Source organism: Telopea speciosissima, chromosome 1 (genome assembly GCF_018873765.1).
Source record: "Telopea speciosissima isolate NSW1024214 ecotype Mountain lineage chromosome 1, Tspe_v1, whole genome shotgun sequence".
Taxonomy (NCBI): Eukaryota; Viridiplantae; Streptophyta; class Magnoliopsida; order Proteales; family Proteaceae; genus Telopea; species Telopea speciosissima.
This window is the reverse complement of record NC_057916.1, coordinates 75,063,686-75,087,689: the sequence shown is the minus strand read 5'-3', so window position 1 is coordinate 75,087,689 and position 24,004 is coordinate 75,063,686. Positions and strand designations below refer to the sequence as shown.

Here is a 24,004-nt window from a genome sequence, read left to right as displayed (position 1 = left end):
CCACCATTCTCAAAGCTTGGAGCTCCCCCGTCCACTGTCACTCCCTCCCCCTCGTTGCTTTTACCCGTAAACTCAGACTCACCAAATCTGAGCTCAAATCCTGGAACTCTACCACCTTTGGCAACCTCCCCTCCCGTGTCTCCTCCTGCCGCTTGGATCTGGCCTCTGTGCAATCCCGGCTCCAGTTGGATCCTCTTAACCCTTTGCTGGCTGAGGACGAAAGGAAGTTTTCTGAAGAGCTCTTCTCCCTCTCCTCTCTGGAAGAAAGCTTCCTTCGCCAGAAAGCTCGCATTAAGTGGCTTGAGCTTGGCGATTCCAACTCTGCTTTCTTCCACCGCTCTCTTAAGGCCAGGTTGAATTCCAACTCCATTACCCTGCTCATCGCTCGGGATGGCTCCCCTCTTACCTCTGTCTCTACCATTAAGGCAGAGGCGGCTTCCTTCTTCACTTCCCTCTTCAATCCCCCTCTCCCCCCTCCCTCCCCCATCCCCCCTGACCTCATCAACAAATTTGTCCCCCCCTCCCATGGCTAGCTTCCTTCTTGCCATCCCCTCCGATGAGGAGATCACCAAGGCTATCTTGTCCCACAAGTCCAATAAGGCCCTTGGCCCTGATGGTTTCAGCATGGGGTTCTTCCTTAGCTGTTGGGACCATATCAAGGACGACCTGATAAAAGCCATCCGTAGCTTTTTCTTCAATCCCAGCCAACTTCCCCAGTTCAATCAGACTTTCCTCAGCCTCATCCCTAAAAAAGATGGAGCATCTTCTCTCTCTGATTTCAGACCTATCTCCCTCTGCAACCTTCTCTACAAGTTCATCGCCAAAATTCTGGCAAATAGAATCCAGCTTGTCATCCCTTCCTTGGTCAGCCCCAATCAATCTACTTTCATCTCTGGCAAAAGCATTGCAGATAACATTATCCTTTGCTCTGAAATTGTTCGAGGCCTTGATCGCAAATCTCACTCTCCTGCTGCCCTTATGAAAATTGACCTCCACAAAGCTTTTGATTCCCTCAGATGGGACTTCATCTGCAATGTGCTCTCGCAGATGGGCTTTCCCCCTCCTTTCATCCGTTGGATCTATACTTGTATCTTCACCCCCTCCTTCTCGGTTATTGTCAATGGCTCCCCAGCTGGTTTCTTCCACTCTAAAGTTGGGATTCGTCAGGGTTGCCCCCTCTCCCCCTTCCTCTTCTCCCTGGCTTTGGAAGTCCTCTCGAGGAGTATCCAAGCCAAAACTGACCTCCATTTTATCTCCCCCCTCCCCAAGTGCAAGCAGCTCAACCTCACCCACCTGGCCTTCGCGGATGATCTTATGATCTTCTCCAAAGCCTCTCCCTCCTCCATCTCTGCCATTATGGCTTCCCTTAACCTCTTTGAAAGTCTTTCCGGCCTCCGTATCAACCTCCTTAAATCCAAACTCTTCCTCTCAGGCGTTTCGGACCTCGAGAAGGATTCCCTCCTCCTCCTCACTGGTTTCTCTCTAGGCTCCCTCCCGGTAAAATACCTGGGCCTCCCTCTCATCCCTGCTAGGCTCTCCAGTCACCATTGCACCCCCATGCTCGACATTATCTGCAAGCGCCTCCAACTTTGGAAGGGCAGACTCCTCTCTTATGCGGGTAGGCTTGAATGCATTAGATCCGTTCTTCAATCCTCTTACATTTATTGGAGCGGTATCTTTGTCATTCCTAAAGCCATCATTAAAGCCATGGAATCCCTGTTTGCTGCTTTCCTCTAAAAAGGAAAGGAATCCTCCAAATTTCTCCACCCGATCAGTTGGAGCTCCATCTGCCTTCCCAAATCCGTGGGTGGTCTTGGCATTCGCCGCATCTGTGACTCCAACACTGCTAGGATTCTGAAGCTTATTTGGAAAATCTCTTCCAAACAGGACTCCATTTGGGTTCAGTGCGTCTACTCTCACCTCCTAAAAAACGACTCCATCTGGACTGTCTCCATTCCTAAGGATTGCTCCTGGATATGGCGGAAACTCCTTCACCTTCGCCCTCTGGCCCTATCAGCCATCTCCTCTTCCATTTTTGTTGGGTCCTCCACTTCCTTATGGCTCTACCCCTGGCACCCATTTGGAGTTCTTTTTAACTTCTTTGGCCCTAGGGAAGTCTACTCCTTCAGGATTCCAAAATCTGCCCCTCTTTCCTCCATCATCTCTAATGGCAACTGGACCCCCCCTCCCCCCTCATCCCTCCCCTCTCCCTAATCTGGACCACTCTCCCCCCCCCCTCCCCCCTTCCCCCCTGGTCTCGCGGACAAGGTCTGTTGGCTTCCATCCAACACTGGCCTCTTTAGCTTCAAATCTGCCTGGAACCTTGTCAGACTTCAAGCCCCCACTATCCTTTTGCTCAAGCTTGTCTGGTTCAAAGGCCACATCCCCCGCCACAGCTTCCTTCTCTGGAGAACCCTAAACCACTGCCTTCCAACCCAAGCTTTCCTCTCCCACCGTAGAATCCCTGTCCCAACCTCTTGCACCCTCTGCAGGCATGGTTCGGAAGGCATCGACCATCTTTTTTTCGCCTGCCCTTTTTCTACCACCATTTGAAAAAAGCCTTGTCATCCATCTGGCCTCGCAGTAGAAGTATCCTTCCTTTCGCTAGAGAGTAGCTTTGGATGGCCATGACTTTTCCGGACTGCACCACCTGCGACACCATTGGCAAGCTCGTGCTCGGTGCCACTATTTCTCATATTTGGATGGAGAGGAACCTTAGAAGATGGACTTCCAAATCTCGTTCTTCCGACTCGATTTGGAAAGCCATCTCTTGGGATGTATCCTCTAAGCTTAGTCTTTTGCCTCATAAGGCCTTTTTGGATACCCCAAGGAACAGGCACATTGTTGTTTCCTAGGGTCTAGATAGAGCTCTGTTAAGCCCCAGCCCCTCCCCTTAGAGGAGCTCGGGGCTTCCCCCCCCCCCTTTTCTTTTCTCCCCCCTTTTGAACATCCCCCCCCTAGCTTCTCCTTTTCGCCCCTCCCGGACCTTGGTAATATAATTTTTTATTCACCCAAAAAAAAATCAAGAACTCCTTTTATTTGATAGAGAATAAGTGGAACATGTCTGTTTGGCCAGAACACAAGCCTCACAAAAAAAAATCATCCGTATTACATTTGGTGACCAAAGTAGGAAATAAATATGTTAAAATGCCTAATGGAGGGTGACCTAATCTAGAGTCCCATTGGTAAAGTTCAGAAGAGACCAAGGAGTTCTGGTGTAGCGGAGAAGGTAATGGAGGTGGGAGAGACGATCATCATCAAGCAGGTACAGTCCACCGTGTACTTTACCCAATCTAATCGTCTTCCCAGAGGTCAGATCCTGAAAAACACAATGGGAAGGAAAAAAGTCACTTTGCAGTTAAGATTACGAGTAATACTACTAATGGAAAGAATGTTAGTAGTAAAATTAGGAATGTGCAAAACAGAAGACAAAGGAAGGGTTGAAGTGAAGTTGATGTTTTCTTTTCCAGATATGGAGGAAAGGGAACCATCAACTACTTTGACCTCGTCTTTCCTAGAAGTGGGAGAATATTGATGGAATAGGCTAGAGGAACCGGTCATGTAATCTGTAGCCCCAGAATCTAATCCAAGGATGGGAGGCTACAGAAACACAATGACCACCAAACGGAATACCTGACCGGGCAAAGTGTGAACCTGAAGGAGCAGAAGTGTTAGCAGTAGCTGATGTAGTAGAGGCAGCCGCAGCGGAAGACCTTAGCACACGTAGGAATGCCTGTTGATCATTCTGGGATAGACCAATGTCAGTAACCGGGGCTGTAGGAACAGATTCAGAGTAGTTTGCCTTATTTTTTATCTTCTACTTGGCAGCCCGTTTGGCCTCAAAGTCAGCTGGTTTCCCGTGAAGCTTCCGGCAGTTCTCTTTGGTGTGGTAAGGCTTGTGACAATGCTCACAAGTAACAGTCCCTATAGTAGAATCACCAAGAGAAACATGTCCGAAAGGTACAGGAGTAGCCTGGGCAACAGTCTGGAAGGCTGGTCTGCCAGTAACAGAACGGTGGAGCATGACAGCCCGACGGTTCTCTTCAGAGGAGACCAAAGCATAGGATTATTCAAGTGTGGGAAAAGGAGAATGACCCAACACTTAAACACGAATCTGGTCATACTCCATGTTCAAACTAGCCAAAAAATCATACACCCTGGTTTTGTCCAGATGCTTCTTATATGCAGTGATATCAGTAGCTGTAGTGGGGTGGTAATAAGAAAAATGGTCCAATTGCTGCCAGAGACTGCGCAAGGTAGCATATTACTTGGAGACAGATAAGTCCCCCTGAGTAGTATTATTGGCCTTTTTCCGGAGTTCATACACCTGTACATCATTACCGAGCCGTCCATATGTTTCCTTGCAAGTAGACCAAATTTGATGGGCTTTATCAAGGAGAAGGAAACCACTGGCAAGGTCTGATTGCATTGAGCCAATCAAAAGGACATGAGTATACCATTATTGGAGATCCATCTGGTCAAAAGAGGGCCAGGTGCAGTCGGCATAGCAGCAGTACCATCAATAAGGCCAGTAAGCCCACGGCCAGCAATAGCAAAGTATGCCGAGCGAGACCAGATCAGATAATCATGGTACAAAATTTCGTGATATATCGCCGAAATTTCGGTAATTTCGACACTACAGAGACGAGATGGGCTTCCGAAATGAAAAAAGTTCAAATTTCGGCGAAATTTCGGTATATTTCGGTATATTTCGGAATATTTCGGTATATTTCGTAGAAGTATTGTGTATTGAGCAATATATTTCGGTAAATTTCGGTACATTTCGGTATATTTCGGTAAATTTCGTAAAAATACTGTGTATTGAGTATTGAACTATTGACTATTATGAAGTTTATGAGTTATGACTTATACACTTATGACTTTATGAGTTTAAACTAAAGGCTACATTTGACTTTATTTTTGTTTCATTACTTTGTTTAAATTTCTTATTATGTCTTTTAGTACTTAAATAATATGTATTTACTTATTCACCCAAAAAAAAATATATATTTACCTATTTTATACAACAGGGTCCGACCGTATACAATCAATCAAGGGTGCAAACCCAAAACACCACTTTGAGTTCATTTTTTTTGCAATATGAAGGTTTAAATGTGTTTATTTAGCTTAAATAAGGGTGTCCATGAAGTATCAGGCCTAGATATGGCCAAATACCCACCGAGATGGACTCCCGAAATCTTGCAGAAAAAATGTAGTATTTCGGCGAAAGATATTTCGGATATCTCAGTAGGCCCGAGATACCGATATATCGCGAGATATAGTACTATGCAGATAATTGCTCCCATCCAGTTTGATAGGATTAGGGAGGAGATCACGGTTGTCATTCCTACCAAGCCCATCAGCAGCAAAAGTGCCAGTAGAGACTTTAGAGTCACCCATAATGCAGTAGAGAAACCCAAATCGCAAAGAAGGGTTGTGGTGATGAGAAACCCAAGAATTCCTTCAAGTTAATGGCTGAAAATTGGAGGAGAATCCCCTTTCAATGGGAGAATACATGTCTCCAAAAATCAGTAGCAGCAGCAGCAGACAAGTGAAACCCCTAGATCGATATTGTCAGTGTTTTGAAAAAAACCCTGTTTTTCTGAAATCGATGTAGGGAAGAATGGGCTCAAAAACTGAATTGTTGAAGCTCAAATTGAAGTTGAGTGTACCTTTATAAGTAGAGAACAATCCTTCAAAAAATCAGAACCAATAGAAATCAGCAACTCCTAGATCGATAGTTGTTAGGGTTTTTTTTTCAAAACCCTGTGTTTGTGAAAAATCAATCTTAGGAGGTCTTCAATACAACTGGAGATAGGAACTGAATCAGAGAAGAGAGCCTGCTGCAGTTCTTGGTCTTCAAAGAGGAAGATTGGTTCCTTGTAGCAGAGATGGAAGCACTCCCAAAAAACTTGAAGCTCCAAATATCGCAGGCAGGTAACTTGTCCTTATCGATCAAAAAACCGCAGCATGGAATGAGGTAATTGAGGGCAGCAACTGGATCTGTAGATCACCTCATCAGTGCTGCCCTACTGGGAGAATGAAGACAAAGGAGATCAAGACAGAAGAAGAAGAAGAAGAAGAAGGGAAGAAAAAAAATCGAGAGTGAAGGGGAGAAAAAAATCGAGAATGGAGGGAAGGGAAGGTCCCTAATTCACAACCTGCTCTGATACCATGTTGAGAGATTAGAATTAGAGAATAATACTTGGATAGTCTAAGATAGACCCCAAGCCATATATTTATAATAAGGAATAGAAAATACATGTACAAAATTGTCCCTAACATAGCCGACATGGCTGTACATGAAATAAAAATAGAAAAAGTCCAGAATACCCATACAATCCAACACTTCAGCTCTCTATTCAAATCTTGGTATAGGAGGGAGGTACAGAAATGGATTGTTCAATAGGAATAGGAATAATAAATGGGGAATTATCTAGATCATCCGGATAAAATGAAAAATGAGTGGGTGAACTGTGGTAGGAAATAAGGTCCTCTACAGTAAATATATTGCCGATTCCCATATCAGTTGGCAAATCAATTACATAACCATTAGCATTAATTCTTTTGAGAACTTGAATGGACCTGCACTACGAGCATGTAATTTACTCGCTTTTCCTTTAACAAAACGCTGTGGTTTAATTCTCACCATTATCATATCACCTTCTTGGAACTCTTGAAATCTTCGACGTACATCCGCCCTAGATTTGTATTGATCATTACTCATGGATATTTTGCGCTTTGTATCTGCTTGTAAGTCATGTATATGCCGCGCAAAGGATTCAACTGACTGGGACACTCTAGAGCCAGAAACTGCACGTATGAGGTCTATGGGTGCTCTAGGTTAATAACCTAAACACATCTCAAAGGGTGATAAACCAGTGGTTCGGTTTGTAGATTGGTTATAGGCAAACTTAGCTTAGGTTAGGACACGATCCCATCTAGTTAAATATTTACTTTTAAGACAACGTAATAGGTTTCCTAAACTCCTATTGATTACCTCAGTTTGGCCATCAGTTTGGGGATGGAAAGATGAAGAAAAAGGGAGTTTGGTATTCATCATCCGCCACAAAGTTCTCCAGAAGTGACTGGTGAACTTAACTTCCCTATCAGATACTATTGTCTTGGGCAACCAATGGAACTTTACAACCTCGCGAAAGAACAATCTTGCAACAACAGACGCATCATAGATCTTAGAACAAGGGATGAAATGTGTCATCTTTGAGAAACGATTCACAACCACGAATACAAAATCATGGTCTCTTGAAGTTCTAGGTAGACCATGCACAAAATCCATACTCAGGTCTTGCCATGGAGCATGTGGCATAGGAAGTGGAGCATATAAGTTAGTGTTTTGCTTACGTTGTTTAGCAGTTTGACAAGTATGGCACTGACCCACAATTCTAGCAACATCTCTCTTAAGACCGAGCCAATAAAATTGGTCTTCTACAAGAGCAATGGTCTTATCTCGACCAAAATGACCAGCGATGTCACCAGCATGTAATTCCTAAATCAGAAAATCTCGAAGTGAGGTCCTGGGAATACAAAGTTTACTCCCTTTAGAAAGGAAGCCATCTCTTAAGAGATAATCAGATTAACTAATAGGAGTGTTGTTGTTCAAGAAAGCAAACAACTCACTAAAGTCAAGACAAGTGGGGTACTGCTCTTTGACCTTTTCAAATCCTACAACCTCTATACTCATGGTTCGGAGCAATATTGAAATTTGATTCTTAACACTGATAGGAGAAATGATCATTCTCCTCCGACTTAATGCATCAGCGGTAGTGTTCGTGACACCAGGTTTATGTTTAAGTACAAATGTGTACTCTTGTAGAAACTCAACCCATTTTGCATGTCGGGGGTGTAACTTCTTATGTGCACTTAGGTATTGCAAAGCCTGGTGGTCAGAGAACAACACAAATTCATGCGGTAAGAAATAGTAGCGCCAATAGTGTAAGGCTTGCACAACCGCATAAAATTCCTTATCATAGGTGGAATATCGTTGCTTTGCTTCATTCAATTTCTCACTAAAATAAGCAATGGGGTGACCTTCTTGTCCAAGAACACAACCTATTCCTACACCTGATGCATCACACTGAACCTCAAAGACTTTTGAAAAGTCTGGGAGACGAAGAACTGGGGATTCCGTCATCAACCTCTTAATTTCAATGAAAGCCTTTGCTGCATTTTTTTGTCCATCTAAATTCTTTATGTTTAATGCAGTCAGTGATTGGAGCCATGATAGTGCTAAATCGGTAAATGAACCTCCTATAGAAGGTAGCCAAGCTATGAAAACTTCACACACCATGAATGCTTTTTGGCTCAGGCCACTCTACAATGGCTTTAACCTTTTCAAGATCAGCAAACACTCCTGCTTTTAAAACAACGAATCCTAGGAATATGACCTGATCACTCATGAAGGTATACTTCTTTAAGATAGCATAAAGCTTCTCTTATTGAAGTGCTTGAAATACTTGTCATAAGTGATCTAAGTGTTCAGATTGTGATTTACCATAGATGAGAATGTCATCAAAGTAAACCACCAAAAATTTACCATTGAATGGTCTAAGCACCTGATTCATAATTCTCATAAATGTGCTAGGTGCATTGGTTAAACCAAATGGCATAACCAACCATTCATAGAGACCATCCTTCGTTTGAAGGTAGTCTTCTACTCATCCCCTAGTCTAACTTAATTTGATGGTACCCGCTCTTTAAGTCGATCTTTGAAAAGATACGCGAGCCAACCATCATATTGAGCATGTCATCAAGTCTGGGTATGGGAAACCTACACTTGACTATTATTTTGCTGATAGCTCTACAATCAACACACATGTGCCAAGTCCCATCTTTCTTTGGTGTGAGTAAAGTAGGAACAACATAGGGACTGAGACTTTCCTTAATAAATCCTTTTTTAAGCAATTCATTGACTTGATGGTTTAATTCAGCATGCTCCTTTGGATTCATTTGGTAATGTGGTAAATTAGGTAATGAAGAACTTGGAACCAGATCGATGGCGTGTTGAATGTCACACGTTGGAGGTAATTCGTCTGGTAGTTCTTTAGGGAACACATGGTCAAATTCCTTTAACAACGGTTGTACTACTCTAGGAGCCTCAGTGAATGGGTTTGAAGAGTCAGTATCACTCTGCCTGGTAACTAGAGTATAGATAACCTTGGATTTCTTGCACTCAGACTCAAATTGTATCTGGTTCAAGATGTTGAGTGTCTTCAGGGGGGCTTGTTTAGAGGTACTTCCCTTGTGATCTGGAAGTTTTGCCTCTTTTGGGAGACTAGGAATCAATCTAATCTTCTTCCCTTTGAATTCAAAGACGTAGGTGTTAGACTTTCCATAATTGATAACATCTCGATCATACAACCAAAGCCTACCAAGGATAATGTGAGCGACGTCCATCTCTAGAACATCACACCAAACCCTATCCTGGTAACCAGCAAAATGTAATGCAACTAAACACCTAAAATTGACTGGGATAGTAGATTGATCAACCCAAGCAACTCTGTAAGGTTTTAGATGAGTTTCGGTTTTGAGTCCCATTTAAGTAATTGCACTCTTGGAAACAACATTCATACAACTACCGTTGTTGACAACAACGCTGCAATTCTTACCATTGTAGCTGGTATAAGTAACAAAGATGTTGGTTCTCTGCCAATCATCATCACTCTTTGACTGTGAGATCATGCATCTCACGACACCAAGCCTAAAGGCATTGATGATCTCATCCTTCTCATCAGATATGGTCTCATTGGGAATGTAGTCCTCATACTCATCATCCTGGGTATTTTCCTGGACATAATCCTCGGGTTCTTTCCCTCCAACATAGAGGTTCCTATTGGGACAATCCTTAATGTAATGTCCAAACCCCTGACACTTGAAACATTTCTGTTGATCAATCCTCTTAGGACCTTCTCCTAAGATGCCTTTCCCCTTGTTATCAAACTGACGCTGAGGGTTTGCAGGAGGCTTTGAAGTACTTGAAAGGGATTTTCGGAAACTAGAGTCTCCAGTTTGGGAGCTTTTCTTTTGAGGAAAGGTCCTCATTGAAGCCTCTAACTCTAGAGCTATCCGAAATGCTTGAGGGATAGTTCGCACCAAATGAGGGGCCATTCGTGATTGGGTGTCAAAATTAAGTCTAGTAAGGAACCTGGACAGTGTTTGTTCCACATCCTCTCCAGTACGGCTTCTGATTTTCAACTCATTAAATTTAGTCATGTACTCTGTCACGGTCAGCCTACCTTGTTTTTAAGGTGTTCATGTTCTTTAGCTATTGTAGCCTATAGGTGATAGGCAAAAACTCCCTTTTTAACCTCGCTTGCATTTCTACCAAGACTATCTTCCTGATACTCTAATTCTGTCCAAAAGTCCTGGGCAGCTCCAGTAAGTTTGATTTTAGCAAACCTGAAGCGGACTTCTTCAGACATTTGATAAAAAATCAAAGTATTGGTCCATTTGTCGAATCCAGTCAAGTAACACTTTTGCATCAATTTGTCCATCATAAGTGGGTGCATCCAATCTGACCATCTTTTTTATGTTCGTACCCCTATCATGGTGGTCATAATCCTCATCGCCATCTTAAGGTCCATAAAGCCTTTGAGGACGATATCCACGAGGTCCACGACCTCGACCACGACCACAACCTTGCCTAAAAAGGTTATCCCCAATTCTATCATTTTGTTCTAGAGGTGGTTCAGGGATTTCTGTCCTAAGCCCATTATCTTGTAACTCTTGATTGGATGGTCTGTCGGCACTATGGATGGGTGCATCCATGTTTGCCAATTTGGCTATAATGATTTGCAAGCTTTGGGTGATAGTTTGTATACTTGCATTTTGAGCAATGCGATCAGCCTTATTAATTGCCATCTCATTCTGGATATCCTCAAGGACTTTCTGATTTGCAAGAAGAGCATTTGATATCTCTTCAGGACTCATTGGACTATTTGAAGGACCAAACATGGTTTGATATATTTTACCACTTCGGGTGGATATAAAATGGAAGAGACTGCTGGGATTTATCCAAAATCAGACACTGCTGTTGGGAAATTTTTGAGCCTATGGTCTGCTACGGACTTCTAGTTGTGAGAGAATTTCAGACTTCTCAACCTTGAGATTGGCATTCTCTTTTTCAACAAGGCGCCTTCGATATGAGTAGTCAACAACAGTATTCAATGTAGCAAACCTAAGGAGGAAGTTTATGTCTTCTAATTGGTTGTAACAATCACTCAAGGCTTGTTCTACTAGGGTTAGAGTATGTTTCAAATTAGTCCTAGTTAGACAAAACATTCAGCCACAAAAATTAAAAAATCAAGACTCAAGTAAATGGCAGCAATCAACCCCCTTAACCTAGCTCTAATACCAAATATGATGTAGGGGGGTTCCTAGAGTCTAGGTTTCCTACAAGATAGAGTCCCTATTTTCCAGGCAGCATGCATTCATTCCTTATAATTTGAGACTAGGCAGCAAATCATAATGTTGTAATGATCAGAACATACCAAGGCTGAAAACAGTCTATATGGTTTAGTCCACAAGTAGGCAACATGAAATAGTAATAAACAGCCTCTGTTAAGACTGATGCAGGAGCTTTCAAAGTTCTAAAAATAAATAGGTGCATTCACAAGTTTAATTCGCCAACTAATATGTAAGAACAGTGTTAATTTTGAATGCAGATTATTCTATACAGACTGTCATCAGATTAGCATATAGGCATGTCTTGTTAAACTGTAACAGTAAAAAAAAAAAATCAGAAAGTGCGGCTAGGAGTTGGGTGGCATGCGATTGCAATGAGGAAATGAGAAAGAAAGATTAATTGAAGAAGGGATTGGGAAAGAATACCAAGAGAGAGAGATAGAGACTTACTCAAGATAGAAGAAGAATCCAATGCTTCTGCACTGTTTTTTTTTATTTTCAATTCTGTGTTCTTTATTCAGCAGTCTATTACATATTTAAACAGCAAAAGAATAGTGGTTACAAGTATGGGGAAGGGAGATAAGATTGCTGTCCAGATTTGGACAGTAATCCCAAAACCGTGGAGGAGAAAAAGGGGGGAAGTTACAATTAACCAGAATTGTAACTTCCTGTGGAATTCCGTGAATACAGGCTTGATCATTGTGACCATAGCCGTGCTTTATTTATAATATGATAGAGAACATTCTAGAATAGGTACAAGGACATAATTACCCCTAGGACAATTTTACCCTTGAACCCATATTACAACACTCCCCCTCAAGTTGGTGCATACATATCAAACATGCCCAACTTGCTAATTATAGGAAAAAATAACTTAGGACTGATTCCTTTGGTAAGGATATCAGCCAACAGATCACTAGACTGAATAAATGGAATACAAATTAGCCCTTGTTCCAACTTCTCTTTGATGAAGTGCCAGTCAATCTCAACATGTTTGGTACTATCGTGTTGAACCGAATTGTGCGCAATGCTGATTGCAGACTTGCTATCACAGTAGAGCCGCATAGGAAGATCAGCAAACATCCCCAAATCTTGAAGAAGCCCCTTGAGCCAAAGAACTTCACAAATGCCCTGGGCCATAGCTCGGAACTCAGCTTCAGCACTAGATCAAGCTCCAACAGCTTGCTTTTTGCTTCTCCAAGTAGTTAGGTTTCCTCCAACAAATGTGCAATACCCAGATGTGGACTTCCTATCATCATGACTGCCGGCTCAATCTGCATCAGTGTATGCTTCTATCTGGAGGTGGTTATGAGGAGAGAACAAGACTCCTTTTCCAAGAGATGACTTAAGGTAACGGAGAATTCTATATGTTGCTTCCAAGTGAGAAAAGTGAGGACCATGCATGTATTGACTGACAAGGCTTACAGCAAATGTGATATCCGGCCGGATATGTGAGAGGTAGATCAATCGGCCAACTAACCTCTAATAGCTGCCTTTGTCCACCGGGTCACCGTCCTTACTCTTCAAATGTGTGTTGGGCTCAAGGGGGGTATCTGCTGGTTTACACCTAAGCATCCTTGTCTCTTGTTCACTTGTTGTCCTACCTTCTTCACAAACAATGTATGATCAGCATTGCTCTGCTTGTACCCATAAACAATCATAGCCTTATGGAACCTGCCAAACCAAGCCCTTGGTGACTGTTTCAAACCATACAGGGCCTTTTTCAATTTACATACCTTTCCCTGAGTTTTTGAAGAAGTAAAACCAGGAGGTATCTCCATGTAGACATCTTCTTCCAGATCTCCATGTAAGAAGGCATTCTTCACATCAAGTTGCTGGAGTTCCCATCCTTGATTCACAGCACAAGAGATAATGACCCGTACAATATTCATCTTTGCTACAGGAGCAAAGGTCTCTTGGTAGTCAATACCTTGGGTTTGAGTAAACCCTTTGGCAACAAGCCTCGCCTTGTACCTTTCCACTAAGCCATCGGCCTTGTGCTTCACTACAAAGACCCATTTGCAACCAACAGGTCTTTTTCCGGGTGGAGGATTCACCAAATCCCAGGTCTGATTTTTTTCAAGGGCATGCATCTCTTCATTCATCGCATCCTTCCATTTTTGTTCGGCTATAGCCTCCTGCCAGTTGTTAGGGATGGAAACAGAGGATAAAGAAGCTATGAAGTCATGGAAAGCAGAAGTTAGTGAGTTATATGGCACAAAGTTGGAAATAGGGTGCAATGTACAACTCCTCTTTGATTTCCGAACAGCAATGGGTAAATCAAGACTGGCATCAAGAGGGGGCTTACCAGAAATCTGACTAGGAGCAAGACTCGGAGCAGGAACAGATGCCGATGCCGATTGCGTAGGATCAGTGGTGGTGGTCTCTTTGTATAGAGGACCGTCCAAAGGAAAATCAGTTCCCCGAGTGTACACAATTTTTTCTTGTTGCAACTGTCCCACTTCTTGTTCTTGACCTGTAACTCCATCTTCGAATTCAACAAAGGTATCCTCTATAGTAGGTATCTCAATATCTAGAGGAGCAATCAGCGGGACCTCTTCACCACTTATAATCTCCCCCCGCAGAGGTTCCGACTGGCAAACACGACACAGCCAAAGACCTTAGGAGACACAACAAAGGTTGATTTCCCACAGAGCACATCCAAGGGGCAGCGACCATCCAAAACACGGGAGGAAAGCCGATTGATAAGATATGTAGCTGTAAGGACAGCTTCACCCCAAAAACGAGGAGGAACAGCCATAGTGAACATGAGAGAACGAGCAACCTTCAAAAGATGTCGGTTCTTGCGTTCAGCCACCCCATTTTGAGCAGGAGTGTCAACGCAAGAGGTTTGGTGAATGATCCCATGGCTGTCCACATATGACTGAAAGGCCCCATCCATATACGCCTTCCTATTATCAGACCGGAGAATCTTGACCTTGGCGTCAAACTGTGTCTCGACCATCTTATGAAATAAAGTGAAACATGTGAAGGCAACTTTTACGATGCATCAAATATACCCAAGTCGTCCGGCTGAAACAATCAATGAAAGTGACAAACCATCGTAATCCAGAGCTAGACACACATCCGGTAGGGCTCCACACATCAGAATGTATCAAACCAAAAGGATTCAAGCTTCTATTATCAGAAAAGTGCAAGCATCACAAGATAAATTATGTTTATTACATCTCTTTACTAAACTAGGAAATAAATATGACAAAACATCAAACGGTGGATGGCCCAAACGACGATGCCAATTATTCAATTCAAAAAGTGTAGAATCAAGATTAGAAGATGCAGACTGAGATGTCAAAGCTGCCCGGGAACTGTCAAGCATATACAGACTACCAACCACCTTACCACATGCAATCGTACTGTCCGTTGCCAAGTCCTGAAATAAACAATGGGCTGGAAAAAATGTTACTTTGCAGTTTAAATCCTTAGTTATGCTACTAATGGAAAGCAAATTAGTAGTGAACTTCGGAACACGTAACACAGATGAAAGGGTAAGAGAGTAAGAACACTGCACATATCCCTTTCCCGAGATAGGAGAAAGAGACCCATCAGCGACATGAACCTTACTATGACCAGATAAAGGAAAATAAGTGGAATAAAAAGAGGACGAACCGGTCATATGGTCGGTTGCCCCTGAGTCAATTACCCAAGAGTCGGGCATGACCGAAGTGCAAGATCCACCAAATGAAATACCTATGGAAGAAGGTGTATTGGGATTAATAGGTAGAGACGAATCCGAGGCAGCCATGGATGGAGATACAGATGTCGAAGAAGATGTGTCCAAACAAGTCACCATATCCCATAAATTTTGGAAATCCACCGTAACCTGTGAAAGAGAATGATCAGGCTGGTCCTCAGTAGTTGCCTGATGAGCACGGGTGCCATTGAACCGATTGGAACCACCCCTACCATGCCCACGAGTGTCTGCAGGGCGACTATGAAGCTTCCAACAGCGGTCCTTCGTACGCCATTCCTTCCCATAGTGATCGCATTTAATTGGAGTGCAATCACCAAATGACCGATCAGTACTAGCAGAACGGGAAGACTATGAACCAGAAATAAGAGCCGATCGCTCCTGAGTAACAGGGTGAACCATGGCTATTTGTCGACTGTCCTCAGCCGAAAGGATCGCATAGGCCTGGTCAAGAGTTGGGAGAGGTTCCCAATTCAAAATATTTGACCGGATATGATCAAACTCAATATTCAGCCCTGCCAAGAAATCAAAGACACGTAAACCGTCGTCCCATTTTCGGTAGACCGTGGCATCAACATCAGTGGTGGCAGTGAAGGTGCCCAGAAAATCCAACTGTTGCCACATCGTACACATGGTATTATAATACTGAGAAAGAGTTAACTCCATCTGTTTGGTAGAGTGAATTTTTTGACAGAGTTCATAGCATTGGGCAGCATTCCCAACTTGAGAATAAGTATCTTTGGGCTGTCTTCCATATTTTTGCAGCCAAGTCAAGAAGAAGGTATCGACCAGCAATGTCTTGGTCCATCAAATTCACCAGATACGACATAACCAAAAAATTAAAATTCATCCAGTGATCCTGTGCAGAACCAGCCTCGGTAGGCCTGACCGTGGTACCTGTGATGTAGCTAGACAAGCCATGGGAGCCAATCGCAAATAAACAGGAATGAAACCACATAAGATAATTGCTTCCATTCAACTTGATGGTGTTCACAGGAAACGAAATAAAATCACATTGCGACGAACTATTAGAACCAGAAGAAGGAGAGGTGATCTCCAAAGCGTCAGGCATGGTGGCTGGCAATAACAAATCGCAGAACTCAAAAAACAAGGCCTCCAAAAATAATTAAATCATACGGAGGGAAAAAAGGACCCTCGGTGGGAGTCAACTCACCACCAAGGGTGGGAAAAAATTAACGGCAAGGTGAGAGAGACCCTCTCGCGAGAAAGAAAGGAAGCCAAGAGGTAGGGGGCTTGCGGTGGTGGCAGAAGATGGGGAAAGGCCCTGGGAGGGCTAGCGGTGGTGGCGGAAGGAGGTGGAGGGCCTGGCGGGAGGGGGAGAGGGGCTGGCGGGGGTGGTGGAGGGCTGCTTGTGGTGGCAGAGGGTTGGTGGAAGGTGGAGGAGGCTGGCGGTGGTGGCTGGCCTTAGGGCAAAAACACGAAGGAGAAGAGAGAGAGAGAGAGAAAAAAAAAAAGGAAAAAAATTTCAACTCCCATATCCCCGGAATATTTTTGGCTCTGATGCCATGTGGAATTCCATGAATACTGGCTTGATCAATGTGACCATAGCCATGCTTTATTTATAATATGATAGAGAACATTCTAGAATAGGTACAAGGACATAATTACCCCTAGGACAATTTTACCCTCGAACCCATATTGCAACACTTCCAAATAAAAACAGAAAAAAAAAAACTGCCTATTTTAAAATTCAAAATAACTTAGCAACACATGACTAAATAAGAAAAATAAAGGAAAATAAAAACACAATTAAATCAAAGATCATTCTACTGATGGATGCTGACATGGCATGATATGTTGATGTGGATGGATGCGGATGTAGCTGCTGATGTGTCACTTCTGCCTTCTCTTCCTTTTGTATATCTTGAGGCCCTCATTAAAAGGCCAGCTTCCCCACTGCATCACAAATAGATGGACCACCAAAGGTCATGTCCACCCAGATCCATTCCCTAGGGAAGGGAAGGATTCTCCTTGAATGAGGCCAGCATTTTGCAAGGATGCCTTTCCAAATGGAGGCAAAGAATGGGCAAGCAAAGAATAGATGATCTTGATCTTCAGTAGCATTCCAGCAGAGGCAGCACATAGGGGAGACTGGGATCTAAGGGAGACGGAGAAATGATTGCATTGGGAGAGAGTTAGTGAAGACATGCCAGACAATGAAGCAATGGCAGGGGATGTGATGCTTGAGCCAAACGAGTTTCCTCCAAGGGATCAAGGTGCCAACTAAAAAGGCCCAAGCTGGAAGTGGTCCAAGAGACAAAATCGTTTCTCCCAGAGGGTCTTCTAGACATTAAAGGCAGGTCATTCCAGATCTCATCGAGCACCGGATGGAGAGTGGGCGGAGGATCCCAATCATCATTTTGCAGTAATGTCTGCAACCAAGGATTGTCTATTTAAGCCACAACTATAAATGAATCTTGAGCTGATGGAGTGAAGAAGGATACTCCTTGGACTCCTTGGATGCCAGTGGTCCAACCAAAGAGAAGTAGATCTACCATTCCCAGTCTTAGAGTAGATAGCTTCAAGAGCAGATGGTCTAAGAGCAAGAATCTTATGCCAGACCCAAGAAGCATCAGACCGGACAGGAGCAGTCCAAATGGAGTCAAAGTGAAGTTTCCCAAAGTAGACCCAATCAACCCAAATACTTCTCTTGTTGGCAGAAATCTTCTAAATTAGCTTGATGCATAGTTTGAGAACTCGCGAGATCTTCCCTAGTTTCTCAGTTTTTCGAAATCTCGAGATGAGACTGCCTACGAGTCTCCAAATGTCAATATCTCGCCGAGATCTTGACATAGGAAAATGCCCATATAGGTCCTTTATATGAATGCCAGATCTCGAGATCTTGCTGGAAATTCTTGGTATACAGACACCTATCTATGCCAGGAACCAAGGCAGACAAGACAAACTATCATTTAAGTAAATGTTTTTGTATTTGTATTTCATTTATTTAAGATATTATTCATAAATAAGCAAATACCCCCCTATTTGAATCCAATAAAAATAGTTAAAAAATAAAATTCCAAAAGGAAAAAAAGTCAACCCCCCAATTCAAGAACAAAAACTGGATTTTCGGCGGTAGGTGCAATTTTCAACTTTCTGATGCTGGGGTTTTTCTCAAATATAAAAATTCCATAAATCGTAATATGGTAAAACATTGCTAAAAACCAAAAGTACGGTAAAATATTCATTTGTTTTGATGTCCAAAAAACTATTTTCATTCAGAGCGATTTTGACAGCATTCACGCACACCGAATTAAGTTTGACCGGTACATAACTCTTTCAGTATAAATCAGACTTTAGCAATCTTACAAGTCCAAGATTGCTAAAGTCTGATTTATACTGAAAGAGTTATGTACTCGTCAAACTTAATTCGCGCGTGAATGCCGCAAAATCGCTCCGAATGAAAATAGTATTTTAGACATCAAAACAAATGAATATTTTACCATACTTTTGGTTTTTAGCAATGTTTTACCATATTACAATTTATGGAATTTTTAGATTTGAGAAAAACCCCAGCATCAGAAAGTTGAAAATTGCACCTACCGCCGAAAATCCAGTTTTTGTTCTTGAATTGGGGGGTTGACTTTTTTTCCTTTTGGAATTTTATTTTTTAACTATTTTTATTGGATTCAAATAGGGGGGTATTTGCTTATTTATGAATAATATATTAAGTAAATGAAATACAAATACAAAAGCATTTTGCCATTGTCTTTAAATGGCCTAAAATAGGCTGAATACCAAGTTTCAGACCCAAACTAAATCTAAAACCCACCGAGATGAGGCTTTGAGTCGAGAAAAAAAAAAGTGTACCAACTCGGCGAGATCTCGCCAAGATCTCGGCTCAACTTGGTTTTTCAAGGATCCGAGTTGGCACCGAGACCCGAGTTTTCGAACCTTGGCTTGATGATCCCTGCAGCATTCACATCTTTGACACACCGAATCCCTAAACCTCCCTCATCTTTGAGGAGACAGACTGAAGCCTAGTTGATGGGGTGGAGAAATCTAGTAGAGTCAGTTCCTTTCCGAAGAAAAGCCGCCATAAGAGATTCCAATGACTTGATGGTTGAGGATGGAAGCCCGTAGATACCCGAATAGTAGATGTAATAGGATTGCACTACCGAATTAATAAGAACCAACCGACCAGCATAAGAGAGAAGTTTGCCCTTCTAGAGTTGGAGCTTTTTCCTGATGAGGTCTATCATAGGGGAGCAATGGTGAGCAGTAAGCCTGGCCGGAATCAGAGGGAGCCCCAGATATTTTACTGGAAGATGCCCTAGAGAGAAGCCCGAGAGACCAACCAAACAGCATTCTGAATATCAGTCACCCCTGCCTAAAAAAAAGAAGAGACTTCGTAGGATTAATTCGAAGCCCCAAATGCTCTTCAAAGTACTGCAAGCAGGACATGATAGTTTCGAAGGAGCTGATGGAAGCCTTTGAAAAATCATGAGATCATCAGCAAAAGCCAAGTGGGAGAGCTTTAAGGCCTTGCACTTGAGCAAAAGTCAGTGCAATATTGCAGGTTCCTTGATAGAACTTCCATAGCAAAAGTGAAGATATATGGAGAAAGGGGTCAGCCCTGCCGGATGCCCACTGAAGCAGTAAAATGGCCTGCTGAGCTTCCATTGACAAGGACTGAGAAGCTGGCCGATGAAATACAATGGTGAATCCAGTGAACAAAAGCTGGAGGGAATCCCATCTTAACTAATAATTTTGCTATGAAGTCAATCTTCATGAGAGCAGTAGGGGGGTGAGATTTTCTATCAAAGCCACAAACAATTTCGTTAAAGAGAAGAATGTTGTCTGACATACTTCTACCAGGATAAAAGCAGACTGGTTTTCACTGGCAAGAGAGTCCACAACAGCCTTTAGCCTAAAGGCTAAGATCTTAGCAATGAATTTGTATATCAAATTGCAAAGAGCAATAGGCCTAAAATCAGACATTGTTGAAGCGTCTTCCTTCTTGGGGGTGAGACAAAGAAAAGTATGGTTGACTCCTTTGATCTGGCTAGGGTTGAAGAAGAAGCTCTTGATAGCATTTATAAGATGAAGTCAAGTTTATTGAGAAAAAGTCGAAATTTCAACCGAGAAAAGTTGAAGAATGGTATTTATATAACTTTGTGACATTTTGGCAAGATATCAAAATTTTGGCCTAGAAAATGTATTCTTCTATTTTGCTCCCTATCTCGACTCCACCCTTGTTGAAATCGAGACAATTGCTGTGATCTCGCAAGACCTCAAATCATGCTGAACACCATATACGGTACTGCTTTTCTCTGGACTACTATTTTCTTACATGGTGCCCTTAATTCTACCAATATGGGGGGAATGTACAAGCTACAAACCAAAGCCAGTGAAAATGCTATAATTTTGACTAACAGAATGAACAAATTGCTATATTTTGCCCCTCCATCCTAAAACAAGTCAGATGTATAATAATGTTGGAACCGCTTCCTCTAAAAGGCTGACCTTGTAGGAAAAGGAGGAAACAATATGTATATCATACAGGAGCTCTAACATGGCGGACTATCCAAAGGGGGACACGGGTGGATAAATAATTTTTTAACACGTGCCCGCTCCCAGGGGGACTCGATACCGTGTCCCAATGCACGAGGCTCCTGCTACTGCAGAGTCTGGGAGGGGCAAATGTACGCAGCCATACCCCCTGCTTTGCAGTAAAGGCTGTTTCCAAGTTCTGAACCCGCAACCAACAAGTTGCAATAGTGCAACTTAACCATTGCACCAAGGCTCGCCCTAGTAATGAATTTTTTTATTCACCCCCACCCCAAGAAAAATAAATAAAAAAAAGGAGATATGCAGGCTTATGTGTATATATATTTATGTATAAAAGCTCTTTTTTGATAAACTAATGTAATGTGACTGTAATTGTCATTTTTTTTGGGTGAATATAATTGTCATTCTTAATGGCTTCTTGATGAGAATGTTTTGGAACTGATTTAGAGTCTTGATGTACAGCGTGCTTTCACCTGTCCTTAACATGCCAATTTCTGAGTCTCGGAGACAGAGGGTGTTGGTTGCATCTTCTGTTCTTTATTCTGAGGTTAGTTCCGGCCATGCTAGTTTTATTTATTTTTAAACTATTTTATTGCATCTCCCCCCCCCCCCTTCGTGCCTCTCTCTTCTCCCCTCTCCTGGGTTATTACCTGTGATTTCCTTGAATCTTTTTGTGACAGCTGAACCTTGCATGTAGTACTTCGTCCATCCCAGAATGATCATCCTCTTAGAAAAATTTCTTTTCTATGGAATGGTTAAAGCATTGAGGGTCCACTTATTTTTCAATAATGTCCCCCCTCTTTTCTATGTAGAGATTCCTTACCCACTTATTTTTCAAGTTTTGAAATTTGGTAACAAATGACAACAGGTAATGTCTTAATCATGTAAAAATCCATTATTATTTTTGTAGAGTGGACAAACAATTTGGGACATAGCAAAATAGAAAAAGGCTAGTGTTTGTGGGTTAGAGGGAGAAATAATTATTTCATCCAGAATAGATGTTGCGGCTATCCTGCTTGTAGATAATTGTTCTTCAAAGTTATCTTTTACTGAGGTATATGGTGCAGTTGTGGCATGCAGTTAGCAAGGACAAGAAACCTCTTCGTAAACAGTACATGGAGGCCATTTTGCCACCATTTGTTGCCGTTCTGAGGCAATGGCGCCCCCTGTTGGCAGGAATTCATGAGCTTACTTCTCCTGATGGTATAAATCCCCTCATTGTCGATGATTGTGCTATGACAGCTGATGCACTGCCTCTTGAGGTGATTAAAAACAGTATCTCCAACTTTCTTTACATCACATGTTACTTTGGGTTGTGGGAATTCTCGCTATGACAATGTGTTGTAGTGTAAGCATGACAAAGAAAAATACAATATACAAGAAAAAAGATTGGGAGTTTGTTTACTAGCTGAAAATGTCCAAGATAGAACCACACTGCTGTTCAACTTTCAAGAAAGAAGAAAATTGATTTTTTTCTATAGAAAATTTTGTAGAAACTGATTGACAAAAGGCCATAAGTGGAGATGCAATTATCTAAATATAATTTTATGCCCTGATTTTCTCGTACTGTATTGTTTGAGATATTCTAGAAAAATTCGTTTCAGGCTGCTCTTGCCATGATATCCCCAGGCTGGGCTGCTGCTTTTGCATCACCTCCTGCTGCAATGGCATTGGCAATGATTGCTGCTGGAACTGCTGGTGGTGAAACTGTAACACCTGTAACAACTACACAGCTTTTTAGGTGTGACACATCGTTGCTTGAGCGTAAAAGAGTTAGACTAAAGACATTCTCAAGCTTTCAAAATCCTTTAGAGACACCTAACATTAACAAGACACCGGCTGCTCCAAAGGACAAAGCTGCTGCAAAGGCTGCTGCTTTGGCAGCTGCACGTGATCTGGAGAGGACTGCAAAAATTGGTTCCGGAAGGGGTTTGAGTGCTGTAGCAATGGCCACATCTGCACAAAGAAGAAGTGTGAGTGATATGGAGCGTGTTAAGAGGTGGAATATCTCTGAAGCTATGGGGACTGCCTGGATGGAATGCGTGCAGTCAGTTGGTACAGAACCAGTTTCTGGGAAATATTTGAATGCTCTATGTTATAAATATGTTGCAGTCCTTGTTACAAGTTTTGCTTTAGCAAGAAACATGCAACGCTCAGAGGTATGGGTACTTTAATTCTTCGTGTCTTTATTATGTCTTCAATCTTTGGTGTAATGGACTAGAACTTTAACCTTTCTGCAGATTGACAGACGTGTACTAGTTGATGTAATAGATCGGCAACGTCTGTCAACTGGAGCTCGTGCTTGGCGCAAACTCATACATTACTCAATTGAGTTGAAATGTCTTTTTGGACCTTTGGGAGAGCATCTATGTAATCCAGAGCATGTATGTTCCCAGATATTCGTTCTGTAGTAATGCCTATTCAACATTTTTTATTTATGCAGGCAAACCTGCATATTTTCTAAATTTGTGGGTCAAATTTTCTCAGGTTTTCTGGAAATTAGACTCTATGGAAAGCTCTTCAAGGATGAGAATATGTTTAAGAAGGAACTACAGAGGGTATGACCATTTGGGTGCAGCTGCTAACTATGAAGAGATTCTCCGATTAAAACAAAATCAAGAGAATGCCATATCTACTTCTACTACCTCTATATTTGTTGCAGAAGCAATTTCAATGGAGGAAGTAAATGAGGATGATGAGCACACAGAAACTGATAATTTGGGAGGTAGAACGCATGACAGGGAACAGAGCGTGGACAATCAGCAGAGGTTGTCTTCAACCGTTGAGCAACCTGTACAGGTCGCACTGGAATCTGGTAATGCTCAAGTTGTTAGTGGCCGAGATTTAGTCCAAAATATGTCAGATGTTGCACCTGGGTATGTTCCTAGTGAACTTGATGAAAGAATTATTCTTGAACTTTCTTCGTCGATGGTAAGACCATTGAAAGTAATACGAGGAACCTTCCAGGTAAGTTTACTGTGTCTTTCTTAGATAAGATTTCTTCAGTTTGCCAGAAATTGATGTCACACTTCTGAAAAAAGTAACAAGTCCATCCAGTTTATTTCGTATGTTAAGAAATGCGTTTTTATTATAAAATGTGTAACTTAAATGTCAAAACATAGAAAGATTTTACTTGAAACATGGTATATATGAGAGTATTGTAAATGGTAAATAATAATAGTTGAGATCATGAGATTAATGATTAGTTGAATGGTTGGATTAAGTTAAATAAGTTGTGTTGGTGGGGAAGAAATTCCTCTTTCTGTGCCAGGATAGGGGGTTGATTTGTAGTTCTGTCCTGCTCTTTTCTGTTCTTTTTATCTTTCATGGTTCGTCTGTAGT

At 42.2% G+C, this 24,004-nt stretch overlaps 1 protein-coding gene across 1 annotated transcript in view; it reads left to right on the top strand.

The window, feature by feature from the left end:
- Positions 1-24,004, top strand: part of LOC122667673 (BEACH domain-containing protein C2-like) — a 183,658-nt gene that overhangs the window by 99,572 nt on the left and 60,082 nt on the right. Inside the window, exons 11-15 of the mRNA XM_043864047.1 lie at positions 21,125-21,209; positions 21,730-21,924; positions 22,267-22,821; positions 22,903-23,046; positions 23,150-23,629. Of these exons, the coding sequence (XP_043719982.1) occupies positions 21,125-21,209; positions 21,730-21,924; positions 22,267-22,821; positions 22,903-23,046; positions 23,150-23,629 (1,459 nt within the window). The remainder of the gene's footprint in view (positions 1-21,124; positions 21,210-21,729; positions 21,925-22,266; positions 22,822-22,902; positions 23,047-23,149; positions 23,630-24,004) is intronic.